The following is a 14530-nucleotide window of genomic DNA, read 5'->3' as shown; positions in this document are numbered from 1 at the left end:
TGGAAGAGATCCACCCAGCTATATTTGAGTTGGGGTCTTCCTGCCATGTTCTGCCAGGGCACGGTGGAAAAGTCAAAATGGCAGGTGCCCATCACAGATTTCAGTGGCATTACTACTGTCTTCTGCCACCATGGCAAACCCACAGAATTGGTGAGGACCTGCACCAGAACTGTGGGTTCACTAAATGGCACTGCTGGGGGCACATCTGGAATTTGTCTTGTGTGCTGTGCTGGCGCAGTGCTGTAAGATTCAAAATGTCCTTCCCTTTAGCCTTCCAGGGGTGTGGGGTGGGGAGAGGGAATGACACAACAAAATGCATACAAAAACCCCCCATTTTGTTTCCTTGGACAAAGCTCAAACAATTTTCTTTGAATAGCATTTAATCCATTCTTTTTAAGCTGTGATAACAGGGACACAATGCCTCAGCTTGATATTTTGAAAATACGCTGGTTTCCTAAAAGGAAGTCCTTTGATATTGGATGTTTCTATTTTAATAAACCAGTATTAAGTCAGAGTTTGTTGTGTGAGAAAAGAGAAAGCAAGCAGTTTTATCACCAAAGAACATCTTGGAATTGAGGAAATGTCTGAAAGTTGGTCAGTTGTGAAATGTGGAGACTGGCCACTTGAGAAGGGAGAGAACAAGTCTAGCTGCCTTCACTTAGATGGATTCTTACTTAAACAAGTTGGCATAAATATTTGCAGTTCTTAATACCAGCCTTAGTAATTTAAAGATCACACTTTGTTTTATAGGCAGCATCACTTTGGGGAACGTGACTGGAGACGATTGTGTGACACAGAGGTTATTTCAATGGGCACAGTTACTTTATTGCCCTGCTCACTTGAGGGAAGTAGTCAGAAGCAAGAAATGCCACTCTGAATGACTGGATATTACATAAAATGATGGCTGGTGAATAAAATGATGTTGTGGCTTGAAGCACTGATTCAGATATGTTTAAATAGCAAGTTTGTTAGTGGCAAAAAATTATACAGGCTACCCAAACTCATGTTGACCATAAGCTCAAATTTGGGGGTTTGGAAGTTGTGGGGAATCCACCCACTTCTGGAAAAATCCAGAATCTTCTGCCAGGTAATAGTAATTGGTATTAAACCTTTTCATATGAATATTATCAAAGCTATGTTCCAGAATATGAAGGTTCTTCTCTCACAGACTAAGCGTGTTACAATGTTCAGGGTTTGCTACCTTTAGGTTAAATGTAACAGAAGAAAGTTTTGTATTTGTAGCTTTGCATATAACCTCTGTAATTTAAGGAATGGCTATTTATAGTTTGCTGTGTCCTGGATTTCAGAGTTCTTTTTTAACAATGAAGAGATGTTTTTGTGTTTAGGTAGCGCCGTTGCTAAGCTGCAATCTTATATGTGCTTAAATGGGAGTAAGTACGGCTGAATTCAGTAGTGCTTATTTCTTGAGCAGACACGGATAAGATTACACTCTTAAGGCGCCTTTGCAGGCCACTCAGATACGTAGTTTTCTTGCAGATACATGCATAGAGTAACCTTTGCCATCATAATGGGTCTAGACGAAACTAGACAATACAGTTTTTCTGGCAAGCGATGAGCAGATTTCGACTGAGAGGGTGTGTTAGCCTTTTTTTAAAAAAGTTTATTCTTGGTGGGGCCCCCTCCCTCCCAAGAGTCTGGGCTTGAGTAGTTCAGAGAAAATTGCTAGAATGAACAATGTATATGCAAACTTGGGGATAGCAGATGGTTTTGGCATGGATTCTAATTGTTTGGACAAGACTCTCAGTTAATTTTACATCATCTAACTGGCACCTGCTACTTCTAGTATTGCTTTTGGCAAAATGTTAACATGGAGTAAAGCTTCAGACACTGTACATGCATACACATACATACATACATACATGCATGCATGTCTTTCCACAGTTTAAACCATGATCAAGGCTGTTTACAACATGTAAATATATATACAACAAAAGTAGTTGTAAAAATAAATAAATAAAACATTACAAATACGCAACCAAACCAAACAATTTCCACATAAATCACAATAAGATCCAAAATAAAAATGCAAAACGCCTCCCCACCCCCACCCCACAACAGCACCCCAGCCCAACAGCAGCCTCAGCTTTTGTAGTTGGAGTCAGTCCTTCCCAGGTCATGTGGAAAAGGCCCACAAGGCAGGGAGCAGGTCTTCCTGGGCTCACAGCCAAGATGGTCTCTGGTCTCTTCAGCAGCCTCAGCTTTTGGAGACCAGAACAGGCAATTTCATGTGGGTGGCAAAGAGAGGGAGAAACAGAGGGAAAAGGGAGGGTTAAAGAGAAAGAAAAGCCCAGCTACTTTTGACTGTGGCTCCACTGACTTATCAGTATGTGGCTCCTGACAAAGTAACACTGAGAGAACATGGCCCTCGAAAAGTAAACATTTGCCTATCCTTGCTATAGCGTAGCCACTAGTCTCCATTTTGCATTGCTTTGGATTGGGTGCTTTTAGTTTGACACTCTAGATGGAATGAGGCTAACACTCAGTGTGTCATTCCTAGTCACACTCTTGAATATCCTATTCTTATATGAATTAAACAAGAATTGTGATGTATACCACACTGGTGATGATACGCATCTCCCAATCAGTTGAGCACATTAATAATCTTATCGCAATCGAGGCAATTGCCACTTTGTGTGGGGTGATTAGATTAGCTTGTGGGATGTCTTCCTTCCTTGTTTGGGTTGGGGAGGATGTGTTTGCTTAAAGGCATAATTATTCCCTCAGTTGCCACACCAAAAAGTTGGCAGCTGTGTTGTAGCTGGTTACAAGGCTTTCTCCAAACCATGGTTAGCAATAACTCACTAGAACTAGGGGAATTTAAACAAGGTGACTGCAGTCTCATCCTACCTTGGGGCAAAGCTAACTTCACCTGCAAAACCTGTTGAATGCTAATAAATAGTAGTCACGTTCATCTTTTAGATTGATTGCAACTGGTGGTGTGGTTTCATTTTTACTTAATTTTGAAATTTTAATTTGATTCTTACATCCAGGATGGTTTTATATATAATTTTATTGATGAGGTGGCTCTCTTGCTTTGTGCAACAAGAAAAGAGACATTTCCCCCCTTGAACAAAACCTTTCCTGTCTAGTTTCTCTTTGTTGCTGGGTGGTGGGAAGTTGCGTGAGAACTGCCTATTTAGCAATTAATTTAGAGCAGCTTTCATGCTGTTTAAACAAAGGAGCTGCTTTGTGCTACATCTCCCCATTCCTGCTAGCAGGCCTTGCAACATAGTCTCTGACACTGAATAGAACTTTATAGAGGGAAATGTGAGCTGTGAAACCTGTAGTGCTGCCTATTTAAATGTTTTGGGTTGAATCTACTGGCCAGATTAGTCATGATTTGACAGCTGACATTGGATGGTGTTTTGAGGTGATGTCAGGCCTTGTCTGTGGTGTTAATTACTTTGGTAATAAACCTACCATGTGGTGTTATAGAATCATAAAATCATAGAGCTGGAAGGGAACCTCAGGATCATCTAGTCCAGTGTTTCCCAAACTTGGGTCTTCCGCTGTTTTTGGACTACAACTCCCATCATCATTCTATCTGGACACTGAGGTCCAGCTCCGAGGGCCTTCTGGTGGTTCCCTCACTGCAAGAAGCCAAGTTACAGGGAACCAGGCAGAGGGCCTTCTCAGTAGTGGCACCCACGACATGGAATGCCCTCCCACCAGATGTCAAAGAGAACAACAACTACCAGACTTTTAGAAGACAGCTGGAAGCAGCCCTGTTTAGGGAAGCTTTTGATGCATTACTGTATTTTAATATTTTGTTGGAAGCCACCCAGAGTGGCTGGGGAAGCCCAGCCAGATGGACGGGGTATAAATAATATATCATCATCATCCCTAGCTAGCAGGACCAGCAGTCAGGGATCATGGGAATCAGTGTTAGAAACTGAGATATGAAAGCTGGGAGCTAAATGGCACCTTAAACCTAGGTTATGGGCACAACAACAGAATGTCTAGGTGTGCTTTTTTATAACAAAGCTGAATTTTTTAAAAACAATGCTGAAAATGAGTGAACTGCAGCTAAAATATTATGTTTGTTTTTCACGTGTTTTTCTCATCCTTCTCCTGCCCACCCCCCTAATATTCTTAAGAGGGTGTCAGGGAACTGACATCAGAGGCACGGGAGAAGGAGAGGGTCTCTGATTCTGCAGGAGAAGGTCCCAGCGCTAGGGGGAGACTCAGCTGGGAAGAAGGGGAAGAGAATGAGTGTAACACCAGGGATCCAGGAGAGCAACGGGACAGGGAGGTGCAGGGGCTCCAGGACACTTCGTTGGAAGTTAGTGAGGAGAGCCCAAGCACCCCGCTGCCCACGCCCACCCTGCGCAGGAGACTCCCGCGCAGTGAGAGGCGGAGACGATTGGGCGTCAAACAACTCTTATGTTGGCAATGCTTTAAGAAACGCCCACAGACAGATTCTATGAGTGACTAAGGGCAGCCACGCTGAGATGGGCTGTGCAGTCCGGAGGGTTTAACCAGGCAATCCAATGTTCAAACGGGGCAGGATTATGCACGAGTAACTCCCAACCACTACAGAGGGTCTCTTCTCCAGAGAGTAGCTGGAAGTGGGGAGGCAGAAAAAGGTCCTCCTTTCCTTCCACTCTGCGGTTTTAATCTGAAATCTTAGGCACAGTACTGAGCCCAGAGCTCAGAAACTGCTCACGCTAATGAAATTCCCTGCCGCAAAATGCGCCTAGAACAGTCGGAGTTTTGAACACTGATGGGAACTGTAGTCCAAAAACAGCTGGAGACCCTCGTTTGGGAAACACTGATCTAGTCCAACCCCCTGCAGTGCAGGAAAATGAAGTTGTCCCATATGGGAAGCAAACCTGCAGACTTGGCACTGTCAGCACTATGCTCTAACCCAGCCTTTCTCAACCTGCGGGTCTCCAGATGTTGTCGAACTACAACTCCCATCATTCCTAGCCAACATGAACAGTGGTCAGGGATGATGGGAGTTGTAGTCTAAGAACATATGGGGACCCACAGGTTGAGAACTGATGCAACCCAAGGGTAGGCAAACTAAGGCCCGGGGGCCAGATCCGGCCCAATAGCCTTCTCAATCTGGCCTGTGACCGGTCCAGGAATTAGCGTGTTTTTACATGAGTAGAATGTGTCCTTTTATTTAAAATGCATCTCTGGGTTATTTGTGGGGCATAGGAATTCGTTCATTATTTTTTCCCAAAATATAGTCCGTCCGTCCCCCCCAAGGTCTAAGGGACAGTGGACTGAAAAAGTTTGCTGACCCCTGCTCTAACCGACTGAGCTATGTGTGAATACTCAATTCTTCATCTATGAACCTGTACAAATAATATTAAAAAGTATACATATGGATACATAAGGGGAGATTAGTTAGGATCTGCTAAAATCCTAAAGCAATGGAATAGTTTTCAGCTTTCACAGAACTGTTCTGAGGATCAGTATTAACGTGGTTTGGACTGGGGGGGGGAGAGAGAGAAGGAGGTAGCTTGCAGACTTAGAGGCATGGTAGAAACCTCTGCAACATTAGTGGTTTTAAGATCAGAAGATTTGCTGCTGGGGCCTCTACAATGCCCTATACAAACAATGTCACCCTCCACCCTTTTAAACACAGCTATTGGGGAATACTTTAGTGAAAATCACAAGCTAGCTGTCATTAACTTTATTATTTTTGTTTGGTCTAAATCATGATACAGTATTGTGTTACTGCATCAATAAACCAGCACAGCTACCTGTTGTTGTTTGTTTGTTTTGTTTTTAAACATTCTTGCCTAAAAACGAAAAGCTCTTTTGGAGATGATTGTGTTTTCTATACAACATTTCTCTTTTTTTTAAAAAAAAACCCAAAACCTTCATTGCCCCTGGAATACTGATATGGTGTCTTTTTATTCCACACATATCATGTTCTGCATGTTCCAGCTTAAGTACTTATTTTCTGCTGCAGGAAGTCTGAAAGGGATATACTAGTGATAAACAGCAATGAATGTTTGCTTTGGATTGCCAAATTTGATTGCGTTGGATTGTGAATCAGCTAAGTAGCTAGTTATGTTGATCAGCGGGCATAACTGTCTGTTGGGCATGACTCAAAAAATGCTTTGATTTTATTCCTACTGCAGATTCAAAGTACAGAAGGAGAGATTCCACATGCTCTGAACGTGAGCCAGCTGGCTTTAGCCAAAACTAAAAAAGGTGAGTACGTTTCTCTCCTCTTTCTTTTTGGCCCCCTCTGAAACGGCTCTGGCACAGCCCCATTTGTTTCTGACAGTGCCCATTGACATGTTGATGCAAGTACTTGGGAGCTTCTTAAATTGCAGCCCACCCAAAAGATCCTTGTCTGCTTCTCTGCCAGCTTTCAAATCATAGTGTTCCCCTTGTGAAGAGGCACTTCAAATGAGAGGGGATGAATCACGTTTCTAACCTCAATGAATGGCTCTGCTTCTCTGTGCTGCGGGTGATGGGTCGGAGAAGCTGAAAGGTTGTGTTTTGCTTTGTTTTTTTATAACGGAGCCCTGTCATTTGAAACGACAATTTTAAACCTTAAAATTACAAACTCTTTCAACCTGAATTGTGTGGTACATGCAGCATTTTACTGCCCTTCAGACTGCTGACTGTACAGAAGCCTCGTACTTTTGACCACACAGATTGTCTTCCACTGCAGTCCTCTGCACATTTTAAGTTCCACTGTGTCCAAGGGGGATTCTTCCCTAGTAAGTCTGTTTTCACGGTGCAGCATTTATTCCCCTCTTTCTCTGCCAATAAGGGATGCAGGTGGCGCTGTGGGTTAAACCACAGAGCCTAAGACTTGGCAATCAGAAGGTCGGCGGTTTGAATCCCCATGATGGGGTGAGCTCCCATTGCTCAGTCCCTGCTCCTGCCAACCTAGCAGTTCGAAAGCACACAGTGCAAGTAGATAAATAGGTACCATTCCGGCGGGAAGGTAAACGGCGTTTCCGTGTGCTGCTCTGGTTCGCCAGAAGCGGCTTAGTCATGCTGGCCACATGACCTGGAAGCTGTACGCCGGCTCCCTCGGCCAATAAAGCGAGATGAGCACCACAACCCCAGAGTCGGTCATGACTGGACCTAGTGGTCAGGAGTCCCTTTACCTTTACCTTCTCTGCCAATATATGGGCAACGCTATTGCCCAAAGGATGAAAGCAAGGGCAGTATAGGATTCCACAGCTCATGAAGAAATCCCAGAATGCATCACAGGAAAGCACCATTTGATTCCTGAGCCTTGTCTGAGCAAGGAAAAGGGGTGGGATCCTGGGAGGCCAAATTAACTGGGTTATTGTGCAGTGTAGCAAAGATATCTGCCCACCATTCAGGGAGCTGATCAAGAAAATGCATTGTTCATTGCATGCATGTAACTTTTGAATGTACTTTAGAAGTTGCTATGCAATATATATAAAATAGACATATAGAGTGAATTGTGCTTCCAGTTTCAATACAGAAAACATTTTGCTACTGATCTCAAAAGTTTTTGGGGAAAAACACTGATGCCATGTGCATGTGCAGCTGACAATAGAATTTAGGTGCATACATGCTTGTGTGAGTGTGTGCACTTTGATTTGAGAGCCCTATGCTCCTGTTTAGTAATAAATCAGCTTATTATCAGACCCAGGTTTTGTTTATTAATTCTCCGAGTCCTTAAGTCCTTCAACCTTGGTTCAGGCTCACATGAAAGCCCTAGCCTTGCATTGCAAGATGTTATCTCATTTCCATCAACCTGTTTTCCACTGCATTTTTCCAAAGCCCGTTAATAACAAAACAGGAGTCCAGATGCACCTTTCATATTTGTAGCTTGTGACTCTTAAACGGCTGCTTTGATACCCATACCAGTGTTATGCTCTTCAGCATAGAATGTTATGTACTTATAATACATTTTTGGTGGCATTGTGCCTCCAAGGAGAAGGTCACTGTTGCTTTTTGTAACTTACTGCCGTCTGAAAAACATGTTTAGCAGGCACGCAGAGAAACGTACAATATCTGATTGTTTTTATAATCTTCATCTTTTTTTTTTACAAGCATGGGGGCAACCCATTCTTAGGATTTTTATGTTAAACACTGCTGCATTTTACAACTACTGTGCCATGCACAAATGCAAGCTTTTTTTAATGTCACAGCCCTCTTTATGAATTGTGCTTAAAAAGAAAAAAGCTTAATGTAATCATTTTTCATAATCTTCTGTTGGCTGAAAAAACAATATTGCAAAACAATCTTCCTGTACATATGATATGATGTACTTTTTAGGTAATGCATTTTACCCAAATGCGTTTATCTGGTGTGTTCAGCACCGGCATTTGTTATTACGTAACCCGAATGGAGATATGCTTTGCTTTCTGGATTTTTTTCCTATGACTGGAACAAAAAGATACCCTTGCTCTGCACTATAAAAATGAAAGTGCTGCTGAAATGTCCAGCATGTGCAATGCTAGTTAACTGGAGGAAGCTCATTTCAGGGAAGGCACCACTTTCCTGCCCCTCACCCCTTTCTTCTGTGATGGCTTGACCTTGGAGCAACATGAGTATTAGGGGGGGGGGGCTAGTGTGCCAGTATTGGAGTAAGGCAGTGATGGCCAAACTTGGCCCTCCAGCTGTTTTGGGACTACAACTCCCATCATCCCTAGCTAACAGGACCAGTGGTCAGGGTTGATGGGAATTGTAGTCCCAAAACAGCTGGAAGGCCAAGTTTGGCCATCACTGGAGTAAGGCTTCAGAGATCAAGGTTTAAATCCCCTCTTGGCCACGAAGCTCACTAGGTGACCATGGGCCAGTGTTGCTGCATTTCAGTCTAACCTACCTCACAGAGTTGTCGTAGGGATAAAATGGTTGGGGGGAACCATGAGCATGACACTGAAGAAGAGGGTGGGTTTAACAAACCTGTAAGTAACAGTTGGTTTGTTCTTCCTGGAACCCCAGCTCTCAAGGCTCTGGCAGATTGAGAGAGAAGTTGAACACCCAAGTGTCTTGAAAGCTCAGAAGTCAAATGCAATCATATGAACTTGCCTTATACTGAATTCAGCCGTCCTGTGATAAGACATTTGCCCAGCATCACCTATTTTATCTATCCATTTAAAGGGTTTATGTTGATATTACTAACAAAATAAAATAAATAAATTTTTAATTCCCCCCCCCCCATTCCTTCCAGTATTACCTCAGAGATCAACTAAGTTAGTTATTGGTATGAGCTTTCAACATGATAGCTCATACCAATAACTAACTTAGTTGGTCTCTAAGGTGCTACTGGAAGGAATTTATTTTATTTTAGTTATTTTATTTTGTTTCAACTATGGCAGACCAACATGGCTACCTACCTGTTGATATTACTAGTACAGTGGCACCTTCGGTTAAGTACTTAATTTGTTCTGGAGGTCTGTTCTTAACCTGAAACTGTTCTTAACCTGAAGCACCACTTTAGCTAATGGGGCCTCCCACTGCTGCCATGCCACCGGAGCACAATTTCTGTTCTCATCCTGAAGCAAAGTTCTTAACCTGAGGTATTATTTCTGGGTTAGCGGAGTCTGTAACCTGAAGCGTATGTAACCCGAGGTACCACTGTACTCCTTCTACATTTGTATCCTGCCTTGCCACTAAGTTGCTCGAGGTCATGGTATACGTGGTTCTCCCCTCCTCGTCTCATTATCACAACAACCCTCTGAGGTACGTTTGGCTGAGAGATGGGGACTGGGTGATGGTCACCAAATGAGCCCATGACTGGATGGGGATATGAACCCTTGTCTCCTAAGCATACACTACATTGGGTTTCTACTATACCAGTATTCAGCATCTGGGATGGATTTACAAGCATTTTTCAGCTGAGGAGATCAAAGTTTTGCATGTGTCCACTGGAAATGTGAAATAATTCATTGCCACAATTTGTTGTTGTTGTTCTTGACCATTATTTCAGTATTGCAGGAGGTGTTGCTTCTTTATTTTTAGCACAGTTGCTTCTCGTTTTGGGAGGTAGTTAATACAACAGTTACAGATATTTGTGCAGACTTCAGTACACAAACAGGTCAATACGCAGGGCCAGCAGTTCTTCAAGGCCTAGATATCTGAGAACCTCTCAGCTAGAGGGTGCCATCAGAGTTGACCCTGCTAACCAGCAGATACTGGGGTGGAGCAGTAGCAACCCACCACTCTTTCCTCCTGAGCCCACCAACTGTTCCCCTCTGTTTCCCTGAGGTGTTTTGGAAGACAGTGTCTATATGATTGTCAACATTATATAGTTCTCTTTAGTTGAGCAGTGGAGAAGAGCCAACTTGCCAAAAGCCTTACATACAAAGATGAGGGACCTGTGGCCCTCCAGCTCCCATCAGCCTCAGCCAGCAGTTAGGGATGATGGACTCTGGATTCCACCAACACCTGGAGGCCAAGGGTTTCCTCAGGGGATGAAACAAATTGCAAATAAAGACCTTGCTCCACCACTAACCAAGTTAAGGGTCAAGTAGGACACTGCTATGCCGTTTTTCTGGTTTCAGGGTTAGATCTGAGTCTGCAGAATGCAAAATTGACTAAGGCGTAACAGGTTCAAGCCAGTTTGTTTAGTGGATAGGAATGTATGATAAGAATTATTACAAAAGGGGAATTTGCTGATGTGAATTTGTTGGATTGAGTTTCAGTGGGTTTTTTTAGTTCATGTGCCCTTTAAAGCAGCCAATAAGAACATTTCTCTCTCTTTTGAAAATGTTTTGACTATTTGTTTCTGAACATTGCTCACACTGGGCCTTCAGGTATAAAGCAGGCATTAGTTTTACTGTTCTTAATGCTTTAAAAATATTATTTGGTGGTTCACAAAGGCCAGCCTAATAAAAACTTGCAATTACTACTTTGCAAGGCCAACTCTATTACTCAATGGTCTGAAGATTTCATTGCCCTTTCTGCATTTGAGCACAGGGCTTATAATAATCTCATTTAGATACCTATTCAGACATATGGACTGCTTATATTAATCTATATGTTAAAATTGCGGTTGGTGGGGAAAATATTTTAAATGTCCCCCTTCTTCCTTTCTTTTTGTTATATCTGCAAATATAAACATTGTAAAAATTAAAAAATAAACATCACTAAATACTTTGCTCACCCTTGTCTATTGTGGAGGAGCCATAGCTTGGTGATAAGGCATATCTTTTGTGAGTTGAGTTCCCAAGTCCAGTCACTTGCAGGCATTGTCAATTTAAAACACCTTCTAACAGGAGAGCCGATTCAGTTGGAAAGCTTGCCCCTAAAAGTAGCCGCTGCTCTGAACGACGTTTGTGTGAAGTCATCAAATTATTAACACTCATGAGCAGCATGTTGAACCCGCTTCAAATGTTAAAAGGCTTTCTTGACTTAATCTGCTCTGTAAGACTCTTGAGAGCTCCTGATGGATTAATTGTTATTATTTCTTTCATGTGCAACTTTGTAAGAAATGTACCGACTGTCAGCTCCACGGAACCTTTAAAAACCTTTCATCAACCTTTTAAGAAACTGCGCTGCTCCTTTTTCAGCAATTCCTTATAAATTATACAGTTTCTTAAAGCGATATAGGTGGGGAGGGGGGAAAGGAGTTCCAGTTGGATCCTGCCAAAATGTTTACTCTAGCTGTGCACTTTTAATTTCCCATAGAATCCTGAGACCTGTGTTGTAAAATGCCTCTTTGTGGCTTATTTTATTTATAACAGAACTTTTTGAAATGTGTAAAGGTCTGCCCCGTGCAGGACACAGTCTGCCTGCAAGGACACCTACTAAATCCAGCAACATCCATAGACACAGTTATATGTGACCATTGCCAGCATCTGAATGTAGGCGGCTTGCCTATATCAAGTCAGACCATCCATCTAGCTCATTATTGTCTTTACCATTGTTTCTCAAACTTGATGTTGTTGGACCACAACTCCCACCACCCCTGACCACTGGCCCTGCTAGTTAGGGCTGATGGGAGTTGTAGTCCAACAACAGCTGGAAACTCAAGTTTGAGAAACACTGGTCTATACTAACTCTCAGTGGCTCTCCAGGGTTTTGGGCAGGAGTCTTTACCAGCCTTACCTGGAGATGCCAGGGGTTAAACCTGAGGGTTTTTTGCATGCAAAGCAGATGCTACAGCACTTTCCCAAGGAAGGATGCTGCGCTTCCTTGGATTTCTGTGATGTGCTCCGCTGCATCCAGATGTAAATGCCAGTCTGCACTAAGTAGGTAGTGGTACTTGGCATACAGCCTCCTTGATGGCTGAAGCTCTACATAAAGTAAGAGATGGTTGGGAGCATGGCAGCCTGCACTGAATGCAGTGTGTCTAGCAGTTTTAAAAACAATGGAAGTTTTCCTTAGTTTTGCAAGAGGAATTTCAGTTTGGGACACCTGTCTACAGACCAGTAGTTTTGCTAGGCCTGCCATACGTCTGGACACATCTGGGAATTTTTCCTGGACACATCTGGGAATTGGGTGTCAAAAATGGCATCCGGGCGGATTTTTGCTGTATCAGCAAAATGTCCGGGAAAACTCAGATATATGGCAAGTAGGGTGATTTTTTTTAAAAAAAAGCTTTAAAAATTATCTCCAAAACCCCAACTTGTTTGGGATTTTCACTTTTGGGAATATGGCAACTCTAGTTTTGCTGACTGTTTTTGCTGTTTGGTTTTGCAGGATTTGATATATGTGTTTTTAAACAGTATTTTATTGTTTGTTATGATTGTGATATCTTGTATCGCGTTTAGTTGCCCCATGCTCCCATTGGGAGGAAAAGTACAAGGAAATAAATACAAAAGCCAATCTCAACATTATGTTATATACACCAGAATGACTTAAGAACATGGAGTCTGGGAGGGGGGGGGCTGCACAGATAATGTTCTTAATGGTTAGAGTCACTCGTGGGCAAGAAGCAGGTTTAATTCATAATTTTAGCAGGATATTTGGACTGCTTTATTTATTTGTCAGCTGAATTCAATTTTAAGATGTGTCCAGTTTTGAAAGACACTTGACCTGGCACACAGATCTGCAAATGACTTAAGTCGGCCTGTTTAAACTGAGCAAGTCACACTGAAGCCAATGGAAATACAGTAAATCAGCAGAAATCCATAAGCTCTTCCTACTAGACCACGTTAGCACCACTTGTGTTGTACCAAGCTGAAAGCAGATACTAGCCATGTATATTGCGCCTGCCCAATGTTTGGCAGTCCCTGCTTCTACATCCCAGACAGCAAACATTGGTTGACTTGCTGATGGGAGACCCCATGTGGCTGGTTGACTTTGTTGGCTTCATAGGTCACAAATAGTGTAGACCTGTGCATGGATCAGAATTTTCCTAGTCTCTACAGGCTATAAATGGAGAGTTACTGCTTTTCCAGGAAGGAAGGGGAGGGGGGAACCCAGAGGGTTATTAGTGTCTATCTACCTAAACTATACAGTGCCTGTCCTGGAATTCACACGAAAGATGGCTCCGCTCATACTACCGGTAGAAATTCTTTGAGTTCTCGTTCTGGCAGTGTGATTTGGGCAAATGGTTTCAAATCACAACCTTCGGGATGGAACAGGCCAAACATTGCAGTTCTGCTCTTCGTAGCTAAATGCAGATTTGTGTCTGAGTTGGTTCACTAGATCTGCTGCAGACAAGTTTGTTTGAACCTCTTGGTTTCTCTCACTTTCGCAGACCAGCTCTTACGATCGGCAAGTCAGCATTCTGACAGCAGTGGTTTTGCCGAGGATTCTTCCACAGACTGCTTCTTGCTGAATCAGTTGCAGGTACAAACCGTATTTTTTACCAAAAAACCCCAATGCGTACATGTTTGGGGGGAGAGATATATAAAGTCCTAGGCATATTTTAAAGTTTTTTATTGGCTCTTGGTGACTGAGTAACAGTAATGTTACAGCCATGAAGCTTTCCTCATTTTATTGCCACCAATCAGGGCTTTTCCTACAGCTGAAACTTGGCCGAACTCAGTTCCGGCCCCTCTCAGGTGGGCGCCATTGCCATTCTAAAGAGAACAAGGGAGGTGTTCATGGTGAGTTCTGGCACCTTTTCTTCTAGAAAAATAGCACTGCCAGCAAAGCTGCTTATAGGGTTGCCGTATTTTGAAGAGCAAAAAAGAAGATGCTATGACCACTCTCATTTTCGATACCCCTACCATATGTAGGCTATAGAAGCTGTGATATATTGCTGTTGGGGGGCAGGAGAAGAGAAGAGAAAAGCCACCAGTTATGCCTATGTCTCATCCAGAAAGAATAGCCAGAGACATTTTGGCAAATTTAAAAAATCCACCTGGACATAAATTTTACTCCTGAAAAAGAGGACACATGGCAACCCTGTTTCACCATTTACACAATTTTGTGTAAATCCCTACACAAATCTATTTGTTTCTTTTTGACTACATTTTAAAAATTATTTTTATCCTGATGCTACACTGGTTATATGTAGATGTACTTCTTTTAGTGATCATAAAACTTTCTAAGAATCTCTGCAAATGTATACTTCAGTCCTTGTTGCAAATGTATATTTTGGTCCCTGTTGCATGCATCAAGAAATGGAATCAGCCCGAAGATAAACTAAAAGTCC

At 42.6% G+C, this 14530-nt stretch overlaps 1 protein-coding gene across 5 annotated transcripts in view; it reads left to right on the top strand.

The window, feature by feature from the left end:
- ITPRID2 (ITPR interacting domain containing 2) overlaps positions 1 to 14530 on the top strand; it is a 67621-nt gene that overhangs the window by 37551 nt on the left and 15540 nt on the right. For all 5 annotated transcript variants that reach the window (XM_082200753.1, XM_082200752.1, XM_082200754.1 and 2 more), the window contains 2 exons: positions 6120 to 6192; positions 13628 to 13719. In XM_082200753.1, the coding sequence (XP_082056879.1) occupies positions 6120 to 6192; positions 13628 to 13719 (165 nt within the window). The remainder of the gene's footprint in view (positions 1 to 6119; positions 6193 to 13627; positions 13720 to 14530) is intronic.

The sequence above is a fragment of the Podarcis vaucheri genome (assembly GCF_965113315.1).
Source record: "Podarcis vaucheri genome assembly, chromosome: 1".
Classification (NCBI taxonomy): domain Eukaryota; kingdom Metazoa; phylum Chordata; class Lepidosauria; order Squamata; family Lacertidae; genus Podarcis; species Podarcis vaucheri.
This window is presented reverse-complemented; position numbering and strand designations above follow the sequence as displayed.